Source organism: Carassius gibelio, chromosome A7 (genome assembly GCF_023724105.1).
Source record: "Carassius gibelio isolate Cgi1373 ecotype wild population from Czech Republic chromosome A7, carGib1.2-hapl.c, whole genome shotgun sequence".
Taxonomy (NCBI): Eukaryota; Metazoa; Chordata; class Actinopteri; order Cypriniformes; family Cyprinidae; genus Carassius; species Carassius gibelio.
The window spans coordinates 18,923,175-18,942,322 of record NC_068377.1 but is presented as its reverse complement, the minus strand read 5'-3'; the positions used below and the strand labels follow the sequence as shown (position 1 = coordinate 18,942,322).

The 19,148-nt window shown below is 37.0% G+C and overlaps 1 protein-coding gene across 2 annotated transcripts in view; it reads right to left on the bottom strand.

Annotated features, from left to right (window-relative positions):
• The window catches only part of LOC128016721 (cadherin-8-like), an 88,085-nt gene that overhangs the window by 45,885 nt on the left and 23,052 nt on the right, over window positions 1-19,148 (bottom strand). For both annotated transcript variants that reach the window (XM_052601432.1, XM_052601433.1), the window contains exon 3: window positions 3,577-3,871. In XM_052601432.1, coding sequence (XP_052457392.1) covers window positions 3,577-3,871 — 295 coding nt within the window. The remainder of the gene's footprint in view (window positions 1-3,576; window positions 3,872-19,148) is intronic.

The window sequence follows — 19,148 nt, the reverse complement described above, 5'->3', positions numbered from 1 at the left end:
CCCATTCAAAATTATTCCAATAAGCATTAGAATATTTAAGGCAGTGTGCAAACTTTAAATGTACATGGGCTGATGTCTTAAAATGTGCGAGCGGTATGCTGGATATGTGTTATCTATTTCCATAAATACGTCTCAGAAAATAGCTTCCAAATCATTGTCAAAAATCCCCCTGACAAGACCTTATTTATTTTTTACCTGCCAGGAATATGGAGTGCATAATCAGAAATGTTATTAGAAGAACAGACCCCTCGCCTGTTAGCTCTGTTACTGGAGCTCATAATAACTCTGAAAATGCAAATGAACTCTGGGTAATCTATTATTAATCTATGTCACTTCAATTTTATATCAGCACTCCAATTTAGCTGATCCTGACACATTCCTGTGCACTTGTGTCTCCGTACATGGGTTCATTTAGCCAGGAGAGAGCGGGGACACAGCAAGCAGGGTGGATGAGCCATCTGCCATCTGTCTCTTCCTGACTTTATTAACCGACTCTATAACGAAGCCCCCATCGCCAAGGCCTCACACGATCGACTTTCAGATGACAAAAACAACTGTCCCTGCTTTATTTTTCCTAGTAGCAATTATTGTCATTCACACCTTCTTCCGTGGCAGGGGGGTGGTATGGACGGCTCGACGTTAATTACCCCCATAGACTCTTCAAGTAGACTTGCTAATTTCAACAATGTAACAATCCTCTTGTCAGCAGCAGAAGGCAGGGAGCTATGTAATGCCAGCATGTGGTTTGAAGATCTGATGGAGGATTTCACCTACTTGTATTGGCCTTAGAGTCAGAGACCCCGTTAGTGAAAAAGCAAAAAAAAAAAAAAACAGACCCTGTAATCCGATGAGATTCATCCAGTCCATGCAAATCATTTATCACTGTCATTTGTGGACAGACTGATGTGAGCAGATAACACTATTAAATTATTTAAAATGATATTGAAATATGAGATAATCTCATGAATATACATACGAAATATGAGATAATCTCATCAATATACATATGAAATATGAGATAATCTCAACAATATACATACGTTCTAGGGGGAAACTTGCATCCATGAGCTTGAATTAAAATTGAGAAGGTGAGGGATTTGTCTCACCTCACATGGCCTTTCAAATCATTTATTCTTTGGTCTGTCATGGATTTGGTGCTCTAATTTGTGGGATGCTTTTCTTGGTTTTTACAATACACCAATTCAGAATTCAGTCATTAGCCAAATTAAAACAACTTCAAGAAGCAACAGCTTGTACAACTACCAGACATTACCATTGGTTGGTCTTTCTCTTCAAATGGGTTTATTATTATTATTGTTGTTATTATTATTATTATTATTATTATAAAATCACTATTACATACTAATTCTAATACTTAAATATACAACTGAACTTTAAAGAATAATTCATAATTATAATTGGAGTAGAGCATTGCGTTTGTGGTGCAAAAGGTTGTGGGTTCAATTCCAAGGGAACACACATTCTGAAAAAAAAAAAAAAAAAAATTGTAAGTCGCTTTGGATAAAAGTGTCTGCTAAATGTACTATACTTACATCTTTACTTCTTTACTTGCAAGATTTTTATTTTTGGTCGTGGGAAAGCGTTTAAGTCTGTGATAACAGGCATATCAAATCTCATTACAAATCTAGTGAAACACTGTGAACTACAGTTTACAAAAATGTTGGAAATAATGTGAATGTGGAAAAAATAGCATAACTCACACACATTGCATTCCCAAAATCACGCTCAGCTTACAGCACATGCAGAGAATGGAGTTTGCATCTGTATGTGTGTAAATGATCACAGTGCCACACTACCGTATGTGTCAAACTTGCTGTCAGACAGAAGAGAAAGTGAAAAAAACACAGCTGGAATTGTTGTATTGATACTGTGGAAAAATGAGTATTGAGTACTGAAACCAAATATTGTGAATAGACATGTATCGAAAAATCGACTGAAAAATATACCACAGTTATATCCAAATACTTAATTAGTGAGTTTAATACACGTGCCTGCTTAAAAATGTCTAGTGTTGATCAAAGTAATAAACTAGCAGTTCAAGTTTGTATACCTGCACTACCTACGATTCCATCATCGACAACCTACTGTTAGCTACAACACAAATAAATAAATACCGATTGGTTTGGTTCTTCAACTGTACTTCAAGAACCATCCCCCCACCAAGAAAAAACTTGCTCACAAAACTTATTGGCAGGCCATTATTAGAAAACAAAACATGCAACATCAGCATGATAGGTAAACTTCTGTGATGTGTGTACATGAGACAGGAAATAAAAGAGGCATCCTTGTTTGACTGTTTGGTTTGTTTTTTCTTCTCTCCCAGCCAAAGAGCTTTTGATTCTCTTTATGAGTGTCTCCCACAACATAAATACTTTATAAGACCAAAACAAGTCATTGAGAATGCCTTTCAAGCAAACAAGATAACATCAACTAATGTTTAATTGATCAGCAGTGACAAAAGGAAAGAACAATCGCAAAAGAAGTCAACGTCAGGCATCTTTAGCAGTATTCTCCTTCCTGCCCTCCTCCACCACTGCGCTCTTCACCCCACCATCTGCTGCATCCCACACTTCACTGTCAAACCCCTCGGAAAACTACACTGAGGACTTCAATTGAGTGCATTAGTCTGAAAGCAGTAGAGAGAGAAAGACTCTCACATACAGCTCCTATTCTGTAAAAGCACAGAAAATATGGCTAAGAACAAACACTGAGGAGAAAAAGCCCATATGAAGAACCCGAGGATTTAAAGGAAACAATGAAGCTCTGTGTTACACATGAATTAGTTATAATGTACCTGGAGAAGAGCATCATTCCCCCGGCTGCATTCTGCTCTTCAAAAGTGAGCATTAAATCAGAAATTGAAAAACACTTTATGCACAGGGCAGATTTAATGCTGTTTTACTGCTCAAATTAACATCAATCATTTCATTAATTGAACTTCCTGTAACTCAGAGTACTCTCATCTTTAATCTATATTAATTAATATAGTTATCTTCTCTGCATTACATTACAGTCATGTTGTTTATAAACCATCAACCGCCAAACAAACCATCAAACAAAACAAGACATGAGTTTAGATGTTTTATCCAGCTATCCCCCAGCACAAGAGTTGAAAAATACAGATACTTTCCAGAAAAAGGGTTTTTCACTCCAAAACACTACATTGCAGCACAACAGGGCTCTCATGATGTCATGAGGGTTATCTTTATAAAATTTTCAGAGATTCTTTTCACCGACTTACTCATATTCAAGATCCACCTCAAGGTCAGGCTCGGGTTTGTATGGAGAAATCTCAAGCAGGCTTTGTCAACTTACTATGAGCTCTATTTAAAGTCTTAGGGTAAGGAGACATTCATTAGAATGCATTACTTGCATTACTGAGAAATTCCTGTCATCTCCTATTTCTCAGTCTATTTTTAGATCATGACATGTCTATCACTTGTATATTTTGTCAAAGCTTTTGTCTGCCTCACTTCATTGTGAGATAAAGGCCTTTTGTCATTGTTCAGCTGAGACAACCAGAGATGATGGAGATGGAGAAAGGAGACCACTCACCCACTTGGGACATCTCTGGCACTGAACCTTTGTAAGGCCCCTCAATGAACTGTGGGGGGTTGTCATTGATGTCTTGCACTTTGATGATGAACTCTGATGGTGGTTCCAGAGGTTGGTTGGAGTCTCTGTCGATGACCTGCGCCGTGAGCGTGTACTCAGCCTTCTCCTCCCTGTCTAGCCTTTTCATGGCGTGAATGTCCCCCGTCCTTTCATTGATTGCGAAGATGGTGCCCGCCCCTTCCCCTGCCAGTACATACTTGATGTTCTTATTCCCCATGTCCAAATCCGTATGGAGCTAAAAAGAAAAACAGAGGAGGGTGAATTGAGACTACTTCCAGTTGCAGCTAATACCACTCAAGCACGACCAGATCAATGCCGTCCACACCGGACCGAGCTGCAATCAATCACATACAAGAATTAAAGCCCACCGTCAAGTGCAGAGCTGCATAGTCTCTTTGAAATTCTGGTGTTTTACTGTAATGGCTGAATGTTTCAATCTCACATACCAAAAAAAAAAAAAAACTAAATATGGAAAGGGCAAGCTAAGTCCTGGATTTCCAGGTGATGCTTTGGTTGTGAATCCCATCTATCTGCTGTTCAACTCTTCATACATCACTAGCAGATGGTGGAGGTCAAAGTGTTTTGCTCAAACCTGCCTCAGGGCCCTGTAGCCAACTTGAAACCAGTGCCCAGGCCACAGTTCCAGACTGAGAGGGCAATTGGGTTGTGTGTGAAAAATAAATAAATGAAGGCATGACTATCCTTGACTGCTTTTCGGAGGGAAAATGGGTAGAAAGTTGGAAGACTGAACAAACTGGAACAATAGTTTAATAAATCAAGTCACTATTCAGCTACTGATCACAAAATATTAGGAAGCACACCTATTTTGAAAACTGATAAGAATAAATGTTTCTTGAGAACCACATCAGAATACTAGAACCATCTCTCAAATATCATATTATTATTACTATTATTACCATCATTATACATAAGAATAATAATAAGAATACAAATGGCTTTAGAATAACATGAGGGTGTTTATTTATTTGATTATTAGTATTATTATTATTATTATTATCATTATTGTTGCTAATAGGACTTAAAAAATGTCTGAAACTGCATTTTTGGACTTTTCTTCCTCACATAACTCCCATCAGTTATGTTGCGACATCATGTACAGCTACTTCAGTTCCATTTCTTGAGGCGGTAATGTACTGTATACATTCTGGAATGAGAATTCAGAATTCAGTACACTTTTACTGCAGTAACAAGGACAGCGTGAGCTTTGAAATGCGGACATAATAAAAAAATGCAATTGCTTAATAACCATGGTTTTGTGCATATGTTGTCTCACCGGTGCCGTGTCCAGACACTGACAAAGCACACACACTTAAATTGTCACACCTTGCACTTTTGTTCTCCTAATTGTCCTATCATTCCACATGAAAGATCTATCTCATTAACACATCAGCTTCACAACAGTCTTTGCTCTACAAAAAACAAAATACAAAAATAAATTCCCCCGAATGAGCCCAAATTAATGAATTGCTTTTTCTGATGGAAAACGTTTTTTTTTTTCCTCTTTCATATTCTTTCTTCATGTAATAGAGAAAACAAATGATTTATTATTATGGATTCATACAGTATATAAACAAAATGTCACAGCTGCACAACTTCACTTCCTCCATTTGTTCATCCCTATGCCCTATGTGAACAGAAAACATTTCAGGCTTGCGCTCACACCATTTTCATTCTGACGAGTGATCGCTTAATCTCAGTGTGCAAGCAAACGACTGAAAGTACGACTGCGGAGAGGGGGCAGTCTGTCATTATCCCGGTTCCCAGGACAACTCCGGTGCTCTAAAATCTGACAGCATCGCATTTTCCCCAACTCTCTTAACACACAATTTTACTTTTTTATTATTATTATTATTTTTTTTTACCAGTATTAAGGCCAATACTCTTATATAAATGAAGAACAAGTCTATGATCACTCCACTAAAGGTAAAAAAAAAAACGAGGTCAAAGAAAACAACAAAATCATAATATTAATTTGAACTCATTATAAAGTTGATTGAAAACATTGAGTACAAGACACTGAGAAACAAAAAGCTGAAGAATAACTGCAGACAGAAATGTAAAATCCCGGGCAGTCTTAAATCTGCCGGCACACTGGGGTGGATTAGCATTCAGAGCTGTCTGACTGGAGCCGAATAGGAACAACAGTGGGTTTTTACACCCGTCTCTGTCTGTTCCACTGCTGTGAAGTACAGCTTTTATTGTCTGTTCAGGAGAAAATTGTCAGTGGCTGCTAGAGATGAACCTTTATAGTAGCCAGAGGAACAATCAGCGGCTCCGTAATGAGGACCGCTCCATCCCTTTCCGCCTGCCGACTACACACTAAAGTGCAGCATTAAGCCCGTCACAGCAAATTAATGATTTTGCCTCTTGTCGGGGCAAATGGCAGAGAGGACGTGAGTAGAGAAGAGAAGATTCACATCACCTACAGAGATGTCATGTCACACGTTTCAAAAATGTCAGAGGAGCCTTAACCCAACGACCATCTCAACGGTCAATTAGGCAGTGTTCAAATGTAGGGCTCTTCTTTGCACTAAGTGAACTGTGGATTAAACCATGTGCTATGACGGGCCTTCAAGGTCACTACAGTTTCTGCCTGAGAGCAAATTCCTGTAATGTATTCAGGGGCTTTTAAAAGTTATGCCATTTATATTTTAAAAGACACTAATAACATTAATTTACTTCCCCTCCTCCTTATCAGAAGCATCTTTACAATTCATAAATAACACTAACTTATATAAATAATCATGTTTCAGATATATATATATATATATATATATATATATATATATATATATATATATATATATATATATATATATATATATATATATATATATATAGACACACATACACACACAAATAATATGTGTTCAAATGAGTGTATTTACCTCCCCCCTGCATATGATACTATAAGTATTCAATAAAACAGAATTCCTATCCTTAAAGAAAATAATAAATGCACTAATGCAAAACAATCAGAGTAAATATTTGATGCATGCCTGATTAATGAATAACACACAACTTTGAATGGAATGGTTTTCTCAGTAACATTCCCAGGTACATGATTAGCCTTCCTGTGCTCCTGATTTATTCCTACTGTGCTGAGAAGGAACCAAACAGGGCAATTGTTATTGCTATACAAAGCAAATGTAATCAAATAAAAAACAGATAGATTTTCATGAAGCAGATCCAACTACATAGCTAGGAAAAAAATAATAAAAAAAAAACTGTTACAAAAGAGCTTTATCTGTGTCCAGATAATACAGATTGAGAATCTAATTTCATATTGTAGTCTGTTTTTTTTCCTGCTGCCTTGTTTTCTGAGTGGCTGAATGGACTGTGGGCTGCTACAGGATATGATTACCCATTCTCCTGTTAAATATGCATTGATTTCAAACAAGTAACACAATCACGAGCAACACGCAGGTCTGGTCCTGTTTAAGACTGGCCTTGACTCTGAACTTCTGGTGTACTAAAACTAATCTGATATACAAAGATCTGCCAACCTAAAAAACACTAACAATGGAACAACAACTACTACTACTACTAATAACAATACAAGTGCACATTTTAACACGATGATTGGTAATATATCTATCTATCTATCTATCTATCTACATATATATATATATATATATATATATATATATATATATATATATATATATATATATATATATATATATATATATATATATATATATATATATATATATTGATGATCTTTATCACATTGAACTGAAAATGATATGCCACTATGTCATGTTCATTTTTATTTCCAAGTGGATCCCTAAGGCCATGAAGGTGCTACAGTGCCATTAAACATGCAGATAACTCATCCATCTCTCCTTGGCAGAGACCAATGGACTGATAGGAGCTGCAATTATCATGTTCTTTTCTTTGAAGTGTCTATTGGCTGTCCCCACAAAAGGCTTCAGGGACAGAGGGGGGTCTAGTGCTCAGGCAGCACTATCTATGCTCACTGTCTGTTCTAATGTGGAATTACAGAGAACTCTGTTTTAACATGTCACATCATGGCAGAATAGACGTGGCAACAAGCAGTTCCTTTGTCTCACAGACTGAAGACTGCAAACAGAATGTGTGTGTGTGTATCTGTTGTGAGCAGACTTGCTTGTAAGTGACTATGCGGCTACAAAGTCTCGAGTTTAGAAAAGCAGCAGACAAGAGACGAGGGGTAGTGTTTCATGCACAACAATACAAAGGGTGAGAATTCTTTCTTGTTTAGCCCCTAAAAGGTGTACTGTACATTTCATGAAAGCCACACTAAGTGATGAAAGCACCTTACAAATTTCACTGGTCCCAAAATATCATTGTATTATATATAATACAATGATAAAATAATACAATGTAATACATATTTTTCTGCACTGTTTTACTACCTGTATTTCTAGCATTTTTGTTTCGGTGTGTGCTTAGGGCAAAAAGAGCAGTTTACCTAGCAAATAAATTCAAACAGCAGATATTTATTATACTTTCATCAATTCTCTTTGGGAAGACAAGTGTAGAGGACGTATTTGTCTTTTGAATTACATCTGAACCCATCATTAATTTCTGTTTTTAAAGTTTGTAAAAAAAAAATAAAAAAAAAAAAATGATTAAGAATGTACCAAATCCAAGAAAAATGAAGAGATTTAACATCTGAAGAGGTTTAACATCAGCATAATTTGTGAAAAGGGACAAGACCCAGACGTAACAACTGAAGCCCAGAGGTTCAGCTGCACCTGCTGACAAAATAAAGTGCTTGTTGATGGAGAGAAGACATTAAATTAATAAATAAAAATGGACCCTCCGAAATGAACACGCATCCATTTTTATTCTCCGTCTGAAATGCCCATCACTATTCTGTCAGCTGACAGAGGCTTTTTCCCCTTACCTTTAATTTACATCAGAACATTTGCATAGTGAGACTAGCGGCACTGGTGAATGGGCTCTGACTGAACACACTAACAATGTGTCATGCACTCACCGCTGTGAGCAGAATTCACTGCCATCCTGCTTTTAGGCCCAGCAACATCGAACACAAGCCAGACTGACCATTAAGAAAAATAAAATAAATAAATAAATAAATACCTTGGGTGGATTTGCCGTTCTTCTGAAAATGTAGGCTATATATAAATTTGTGACTAAAAGTTCCTGTTTTGAATTTGACTGTGAACGAATTTAAAACTTATTTTCAATTGCTTTTCTTACATTTCTTAGATTCCAAGTGGTATGGACTATCAGAACAGTTGTGCTGCATTCTGAATTAAATAGATAATTTCCTTTCAATTATACAATTTAATTCCTGAATTTGAAATTAAGTTGATTGGAGGCAGCAAACAGGATGCAGAATTGCAATTCAAATTCAAATGTAAGGAATTAGAAATGGATGGATGGATGGATGGATGGATGGATGGATCGATAGATAGATCGATAGATCGATAAGTAGATAGATAGATAGATAGATAGATATGCCTGCCCTTATAAAAGGTTCTAACAGTGAAGGGCACTTGAACACATGGGACCCTTCCTGCCAATAGAGGACAACTGGAAGGAGGGCGGTAGGGGGTCTCCCAGTAGGCATACCCCTTTCCCATCGCCCCTGACTGGGAGATGGATGCCGGCTGTCAAACTTGCCTGCCTTTGTTCTTGCCAGATTTGAAGGGGTCTTGAGGAAAGTGCACAAACACTCATCAATATCACTTTCACCCTGTGGTCCTGCCTTTGCTCTTACAGGTTCCAATAACAATTTAGTCACAACATGAGGAAAGATGTTTCCATCCACAGAAAGAGGGCAATAATCTGGTGACCTGAGAACATATATATAAAAAAAAAACTACTAAGAAAGTGAGAATGAGAGAGTAATAGCCCCGTAAAAGAAATAGCAAACAGCTTTGTATTGGCTCCTCTATGGTACTGATCTACTGTCAGGCTGAGAAAAGATCAAAAGATGCAAATCAGCAATATCATGAGACTTTTTTTTTTTTTTACTCCCCATCCCTCATCATTTGTCCTCTCTCTCACTAAGAAAAATAATGCACCCAAGGGATGATGCAGATCTGTTTCTACATATTTTTCTCCCTCTCTCTTTACGTCTCACATGCATTTTCCTTCAAATATTTAATTACAGAAAAACAGGATGTCAGCAAATTCCCCTCTGTACACATTCGCTTTGATTCTGCCATTCACACTGAGATTCTTTTTGATTACTGTCACTGTAACCCAGCACACTTACATCCACAGCCACCAAGCATTATTAAAATAGCTTAGCAAAGATAGCTCTCTTAAAAATTGGTTGACTAAATAGAGCTCAAACCACCTTAACACTGAAATGGTCTCAAACCTATAATATATATATATATATATATATATATTTTTTTTTTTTTTTTTTTTTTTCCCAGCAAAACAACACAAGAAGAAAAAGAAGAAAAAAAGTGACATGTACTGAAGCAAAGTGACTGTCTTTGATAATCTGTTTGAAAAACAAGGGCAACTCTCACATGGAGTGTCATCTGACAGTAAGATTAGTATTAATGGACTTCGGCAAACATATGAGTTGTAGTTTTGTGAAGCATGTTCAGGCATTAAAATTATTAAACGTATCATTATCTAGAAGATATTTAACTGTTCTTAGTTCAAATGGAAATTATTGAAAACAGGGAGAAAAACTGCAAGGGTAAATGTTAGAACACATTATATTTTCAGAGATGAATTGAGGATAATCTTGGACACCTATGAAGCATGAACAGGTCACTTGGAATTACATGTACAGCAGTTCACCTGTGTTTTGCATGAAAACTGCTGCTTGCTCCTAGACCACACACTCACACAAACGGCTAGTAAAATGTGTATGTACCAATTATCTACAGGCATCCCCTCATAGACTTAAAAACAAACAAACAAAAAAAAAAAAAACTCAAAAACTGTGGTAATTTGCACCTAAGATGTAGGTGACCATGTGAATAAATGATGACAGAATTGTCATTTTTGGTTGGGTGAACTCTAACTTTAATAATTTATTTTCTAAATTGCATTATTATTATTATGCCTGGTAAGACCAAACTCTGCTACTTCACTTTGCTTTGTAAACAGAGTCTGGAAGGGCATAATTGACAAGCATTTACTTTCTCGTGGGGGGTGCTTGTCTGAAGTTTAAAATCATTGGTTACCCGTAAGCTAATCACATAACGTTTGGTTATGACGTGTTTAATGCGCCGGCTCAGCTGCCTCACACTTCCACTGTAAACACAGGAATGCTGCGAAAACAAAACCATAGAGTGAGTTTTGCTGCCTCCTTAATCTGATCCTGCATGAGAGCAACCAAGGGGGACACAATCACAATTATCGCCTTGCCGGACTTTGGCCTCCGCAGTTTCTCACTGACAATCGGTAACAGTTGATAAATTAAACTTTTCCCAAAACCTGTCGCTAGTAGGAGGAAAACTGGGAGATTTTTTGCTATCTTAGACTATCTTAGAGTACAGAAGCGAACTGAAATTGAGCGGAAGTACGAAGTCTGACGTAGTTAGGCTAATTATTACTATGAAAATATACAATTATTTCTTTAATGAAATTATTCTTTAAATAATAAACTTAATCTCCCAGTAGGTGGTGGTAAATGTCTTAATGATTAAGTCACCAAGCAATTTATACATTCGTTTGATTCATTCAAATGGCTGATTCATTCAGTAGTGAAGTAAATGGTTCTTTACAAATGGTTCATTGAATCATTAGGCTTGTTTGACTTGAAGCAGATCATCACCATCAGACCTACCAGTGTGTGACATCAAATTACCGCAAGAGGTAAGAGAGCAGACGACTCCTTGTTCTTTTGAATCGCCCACGCGGTGCAAAGCCACTTCAAATCCAACGCATATGCCAATGGTTCAATGCACCAAATAGTTCACCAAATTCGTTCAAAATGTGGATTAGGAAATGAAATACAACTGTGGGTTGCTCGGGGATGAACAGTTCTGATTTGTCTTTATATTTTGGTTGGCATAATTGAGCAAAACAGACAACATTGTGAAATGTAACACAATATTAACTTCATAATGAACTGTTGTATAAGATGAGTATCACATTTGCACAAGTCTGATATTGCACTACTGCTCCTATGATATTTCTTAACTATGTGATGTAAATATGAGACGGGCGTTTTGCCTCATATCTTGAATTTTAGGGACGTTTTCTAGGCTCCATCATGCAGTAAGTTGTTGATCTTCCTCATATTAGTCATCAGTCGATTGCATGAAATGGCAGATGATCCTCATAGATCTGGGGCGGGGCAAGTGCGTTAAATGTGTTAATGATTTTAATGCATAATATATATATATATATATTAGGTGCAAGAAACTGAACAGTATTTATATCACATATATAGATATACATATGCATATAGCCTATAGTATTTATTTAGAACAGTATTTACACCCCTTGGGGCACAGCAAGTTTATCCAATTCAGTTCCAGAATTTATTTCTTTACCCATATGCAGTCACGAACTACTACTCTGACCTTTAGCATACAAATTCAATCTCATGGAGTAAGTCATTTAGTGGGGGCCAGCCTGGGAAAGCAGTAAATGTGATGACCAGAGATGGCCAGCCCCCACCAAACATAAATTAGCAAAGGAGCTGTGAAGGGAAGTCACATGTCTGACATTTCTGGAGTTAACTTTTCTATAATTCTCACCATCTTGCAATCCTCCATTCCTTTAGTAATACACAGACAATGTGACATCTATGAAGGGGAAGGTGTCGACTCTAAGCTTTCAGTCAAAACATATATGTCATGTCATTCAAAAAAAAATAAAAAAAATACATGGAGTGAGTGCAAGGCTCTGTAGGATACTGATTAATGTGTTTTTTTAAATTTAGCAAGCTGGGCTTAAAAGTGGGAATGTAACATAAAAATGCAACTATCTTTTCTCCCTTATATGATGGGGGGTTTTACAGGGGTTGGGCACTCTCCGGCAGAAACATGAACCTATGCAGGATGGGACTTGATTTTGTACATCAATAATTGATTGGGTGGTTCTCATTTTCTAATTGCTGCAATGTCTTGTAAGTGACAGATTGCTGGAGAAAATAAATCATAGTATAGCCTTCATCCCAATGCACACGTCATCAGTCAAAGAAGAGATGTGGCTGTGAGATGAAGACACAAAGTATTTTAATTTATGTATAACAATATTTTATAAAAATATAAATAAATAAGTATTATTATTTTTTTTTTATTCATTGTGACTTTAAAATGAACAATGCCGTGGTTTAAGGCCTGAATGAAAAAAGTAGGGGAAAGGACAATCTGTTAATGCATAAGCCTGATGCCAAACCATTGAGATACATCAGTCCGAGAGCTCATAGAAAAAAGACTCAAGTCTGTTAAAAATGCACTCTAACAAATTGCATTTTGAAGTTGGGAAGTAGCTTGCGAGAGAAAAAAAAGGTGAAGGAGCAAAAATCCCAATACTGTATGCTATTAATAATGCAAAAGATCAATAATGCATTTAAAATTGGTGCCTAAAATAGTATGATAAGCATATCACAAGTGTTTCTGTTCACTACAAATTTTGAAATGCACATACAACAAGACAAACGTTGCCCCCAAGGCAATATGTAACCCCAAAAAATCCTGTGAAAAAAGAAAAGAAAAAAAGATTATTCCTGCCTGGAGAGTTCCAGATTTGCTAATTTAACACAATACATCAAAGTTTGCGACCATTATGTGGTAGTAAATATATCTTGGAGACTGCGTTTGTTTATCTCCACCTTTGTGTCTGGCACTTAAAAAAACACCCTCAAATTAAGCTGGTGACAAAGCACAGCTCTACTGTAAGGAAAGGATGATATTTCCCTTTTGATAGTATGGTGGGAAAAAAATGACACTACCATTTGTAAGTAGTCTTATATTATACTGTTTACAAATCACTTTAATGCTTACGGGAAAATCTCAGTGCTCCCATAATTTTTTTAAGTCCATCTCTCTGCCTCGCAGTCGTAGTCCAGCCAATACTTTTCAATTTGCAAAAAAAAAAAAAAGAAAAAAAAAAAGAAAAAGAAAAAAAGAAGAAGCACTGAGGTAAAAAGGCACTGCTCAGGAGGATTACGTCTATTGCACCTCATTACTTGCCTTTTGAGAGACAGTGGAGTTCAGAGTGGCAGGCTGTTATCTGTTTACATTTACTGTACAAGACTATAAGAATTATAATTGTGTTCTTTCAGCACGTAGATCTGTTTAAAGGTCCTGTGGTCCCAGGGAGATGAAGAAAAATGAAATCCCTTTAAGGGATTCCACTGCACGGGCAAAAATGCTGCAACACAACTTTTATTTCTTTTTCATTTCTTTCTTCCCCTCTTATTTTCTTTGCACATGTGGGGGATCTTGCCAAATCGGGAAGATAAAAAAAAAAAAAAAAATGTTTTTAAAAAATTGAAGAGAGAGAGGGAAATTCATATTCTGATGAAATATATTATTTTCCTCTTGAAATTGTGTCAAAGGAAATATCAAGTAAGGGTGGGTTTCCAAATGAAATCAGCGAGGGCCATTTGTAGGGAGTAGGGGCCTACAGGACAGTGAGACATGGAATCATATTAAAGGAATACTTCCTCTTATAATGGAAATAATGGTATCATTTACTTACCCTCACTTATAACTTCCTGTCTTCCACAGAATACAGAATGCTTGGAAAAGCATGAGGGTGAGTAAATGATGACATTTATCATTTTCATTTGAGTGAACTCTCCCTTCAAATGGCAGTGAATGGGTGTCGTCAGAATGAGAGTATAAACAGCTGATAAAAACATCATAATAATCGACATGACCCCATACCTTGTCTGAAAAAAAACATTATGCATCAGGGATCTCCAGCCCTGCTCCTGTCCTGCAGACTTCAGGCACAACTCTGCTCCAAAACACCTTTGATTGGGGTTGGAGCTAAAATCTGCAGGACGGTAGCTCTGCAGGAGCAGGGTTGGAGACCCCGACATTGTTCATGCACCATAAAAGGTGGTGTAGGGAACTTTGGTAAAAAAAATATTTTTTTACATATTTATTAAACCTGTCATTATGTCCTGACAGTAGAATATGAGACAGATAATCTGTGAAAAAAATCAAGCTCCTCTGGCTCCTCCCAGTGGTCCTATTGCCATTTGCAGAAACTCCATCGCTCCCGGTAAAAAATAACCAATCAGAGCTGCGGTCAGTAACTTTGTTTGTGTTAAAAATGTAGAAAAATGTATATAATAAGCGAGTACACCATGAATCCATTTTCCAAACCGTGTTTTTAGCTTGTCCTGAATCACTAGGGTGCACCTATAAAAAGTGTTTATATTCCGGACTATTTTAGATTGCTTCGGGGGTACCGCGGCGGAGTAACCCAGTACCTTTGTGATTCTTCAAACTGCAAACTCATTTACATTTTTGATGGTCTGATGGTGAATACATTTTCACCAAATTGCAATTTTTGGTTGAACTATTCCTTTACTTTCTCAGATTCTATGCTATCTTTATGCCACGCCCAATTTGTGTTCCCTTCCTTTATGCTTTCCATTTATGATTTGAGCTTAATATACATGATTTCCTAGTCCAGAAGGGCCAAAGTCAGTGATAAATGCTGTATATATATCCTCATAACTCAAAACACCGTCTGTATTACTTTATAAAAATGAGACTGTATTGCAAAAGACTTATTCCAAATAGCACTCCTGACATATCTGAAGTATACTACAGAGGCATTCATTTGAACATCTTCTGGCATGTTTGTATACAATGCATGGTTGAGAGCACAGACATAGAAATGTAGTGCAATAATCCGCCTGCTGTCTTTTCATTCAGTATACGGCTACATATTTACAATACATCTGCTGGTTTATTATTCGCACATGTACAGCAGAAGATGCATTATCATATGGGTCTGCTTCAATTCGTCTTTTCCATGAGTAATTATGGGGTTTGTGTATATCTATGAGCCAATCTGAGACATTTGTTTAACAAAGATTCTTGACTAATTTACAATGTTTGTTCAACAGGATCTCACAGCTTGGTTTATATGGCAATAACTGATTATTGCCTTATGTCTTTTCTTAAGAAGTAATAAATCATGAAGAAGCATTAATGAGTACATATATTGAATCATCAGTAAATGTCTCATAAATTACCTGCGGTGCATGTGACATTCAAGCTTATTCGTCATCCACCAACATTCATCTCTCAATCTCCATCACTCATCCTGAAATTGAATGTGAGTTTTACCAAGTAAATAAGATTATATGGTTTATGCTAAACCTACACCATTAGCATATCAGAGGCGAGAGAACATGTCCAGGCGTGTTTGATATTGTCTTATACCTCCCAGCTCTTGTCCAATTATGGATTAATCTGAACACATGTGGCCCTGTCTTCATCTCATTCGATCAAATTCAGGAATATTGCTCCATCAGCTACTTATTGCCTTGACTGTAATTTCCTTCACAAGAGGCCAAATTCAAAAAGAAAGATCCATATATATATATATATATATATATATATATATATATATATATATATATATATGTGGCGAGTGGGGCGGGGCCGAGAGGCATGGGAACGAGGGGTGGGGCGCAGGTGCAGCTCATCTTCAATCACTACACCTGGCCTCACTCCTCGTTCCCTCGCCTCTCGGCCCCGCCCCACTCGCCACAAAATATATATAAATAAATATATATATAATGGGTTCATTTAAATATGTAAATAAGTAAGACTATTGGAAAAGCAGCTTGAGGAAATTGATGTGTGTGGTGTTTGGGGTGGGATGGGGAGGTGGCTCATTTTTTGATATTATTATCTGATTTCTGTAAGTGGTCCCGTATATGCGGCTCACATTAGCTCAGGATGAACTCTGCGCTGCTCCATTAGTCTTCCCCAGATAATGCTACACTTCTCAGTCCCGTTTACTTAACATGCTAGATCCGGTCTCCACGATTTGCACTAATCAACTGATAAGGCGAAAGCCCTTTCACCAATCCCTGGAGGTTGAAAACTGAACTCCTAATGGTCATTAGTAGTAATTATGTTCCCTAACAGACACTTCCAGTCTAGCCCCTCTCACTTGTACGTAGTTATTTCCCATCGCCAACCACCCTCTCCAGGTCCAGATTGTACTCCCACACACAGGATGTGCCCTTATCAATGAGAACTGCTGCCACTCACACATATGATACAATACAATTTAGCTTTCCATTATAAAGTATGGCAATATAATATATTGAGAGGAGCAGTAAAATAATATTAATACCCCCCCCCCCCCCCCCCGTCACTCTCTGCATGTGTGCTTTCCTAGCCTCAGTACTTTCAGATCAAACCTAAGTGACCTATTCCTCAGAGCCTGACCTGCAGAGTGTGATTTGTATTGGCAAGGACAAAACTACTGGTAAGGGGTCCCAAAAAATAACATACAGTATGTACAGGCTCTTCCAACAGCCTTAGCATCACCACTGCAATCTGCTTTTCCTTCTTGTCATTTCACCATTATTTTCGCCTTATTATGTATTCAAGACTAGGCAAGGAGAGATAGAGTGATGCTGCAGTGGTGCTCGCTAAATACAAAGAATTATAGAGAAGCACATTTCAATGCAAACTAAATGTTTTTAAAATGTCTCCATTCATTATATGACATACTTTTAAATTATTCTAAAAAAAATGTAGTGTTATTGAAAACTGTACATTTTTGAATGAAAAGTAAATAAGGAAGTCTGAATCTTCAGATCTAATTTATTTCTTCATGATGAAATTCTGTGGACGTAAATGTATGTCATTCATTAATAATTACATATTTTATGTTCAAAGTTTAAGTTTAAGTTAAACTTTTGGATGGATTCAACAGGTGCATATGTATGTTTTCCCTCATTCAAATGTTTATAAATCTGGATCTTAAAGTTAACCAGACCACCAAACCTGACTCTAACCTTGCTTATATCACACCACAAGTGTTTTGCAATGAAGCATGAACGCAATAGGTACATTATACCTAACAATTCATTATTTTATTATTATAACTAGGTAGCACCTTATTTTAAAGTCATGTTCCTCATGTACATACTATATACTCATTCTCGTAATTACAATAACTATGTTATAACTAGGTAATAACTCTGAATCTACCCCAAACCTAACCCTATGTAGTAACCATGTAATACCAGAAGTTCTTAGATAAGTACACTGCAAGTACATATACTGCACAATAAAGTGCAACCATTAACTACAGTATTTAGAGACACCTACTGTAATATAAAGTAGGACCTTTCTATTGCCATTTTTCTTTTCTTTTCTTTTCTTTTCTTTTCTTTTTAAAAATATGAAGTTCACTATTAATGCCTTTTCTGCCACTTTTTTTTTTTTTTTTTATCAGTTTAACATTTGCATTCTTGCTGAATAAAACCAACGATTTCTTTGTAAGAATGTAGTTTCAGATGCTTCCAAATGTAATCCTAAAATTTAGAACAAATTGAATTGTGAACTCACTGATGAATAATAATTTATGCACAGAAACATTCCCCCACGCATACGTTTTACACACAAATATGTGAGTTTGCATGGTAAGTGAGTAAGACACAATGTCTGTTAAAAAAAGATGATGTTTTTCAAACTAAGCTCTGTGACTGATTTTAAATCAAGTGTTCCTAGCTTTATTACCGATATTCAGATGTCAGGGGGTGTCAGTGATCATCTGATTCATTTCAGGTCACGAACGACAGAGGCAGGGGGAGTATATTTTCTTGGCCCTGCAATGGTGTAGCTGACGAGACAGCCCATTGTCAGGAAACTAATAAAGAGGCCGGGTGTGCAGGAGCACAGTAATTATCAAGTCTGCGATATCAGCACGGTATTTATGAAAACACTACACGTTAACAAAAGGAAAAGGTCATGCACATGGGCGGGCCGTCTCTGTGATAGATTTCTGGCAGCAGACATGGCACATGTCCAAATCGAGTGATAAGCAAAAGTTGCATTACCGTTTCACTGCAGTCTGGAGGAAAAACAACAACACACTGAAACCAGAATGCATTCTTGAACTGAAGTAGCATGCCCTGGAATGTTTATAAAAGTATCATGGAAACACAGACAAATGGGCTGAAACATGGCAATGTGAGATTGCATCGATCCCCAGGAGTGCAATTGGCTAGCCTGATCAAGGAGGGAAGATTGCTTCATTTCAGGATTTGCAAAAATATTGAGCCATAAAGCCACTGTAGGTGAGCATGAGAAAAGCTACCTGACATGTTTTCAGCTACCTTCACGCAGATAAAAATATACAGCGGCTGCATGACAGTGACCTTGCATTTGTAACATGCACACCTGTAATGTTTGGCATGACATCACGGATCTGTTATTGGCCAAGAATTTCCAGCGCACCGTCTGTCACTGCTTATGTGTTCATGTTCCGGTGTGATTGCATGTCAAATTTATATATCTGTTTGTGTTTGCCTGAGAGCGTGCCATAAAAAAAAGAAA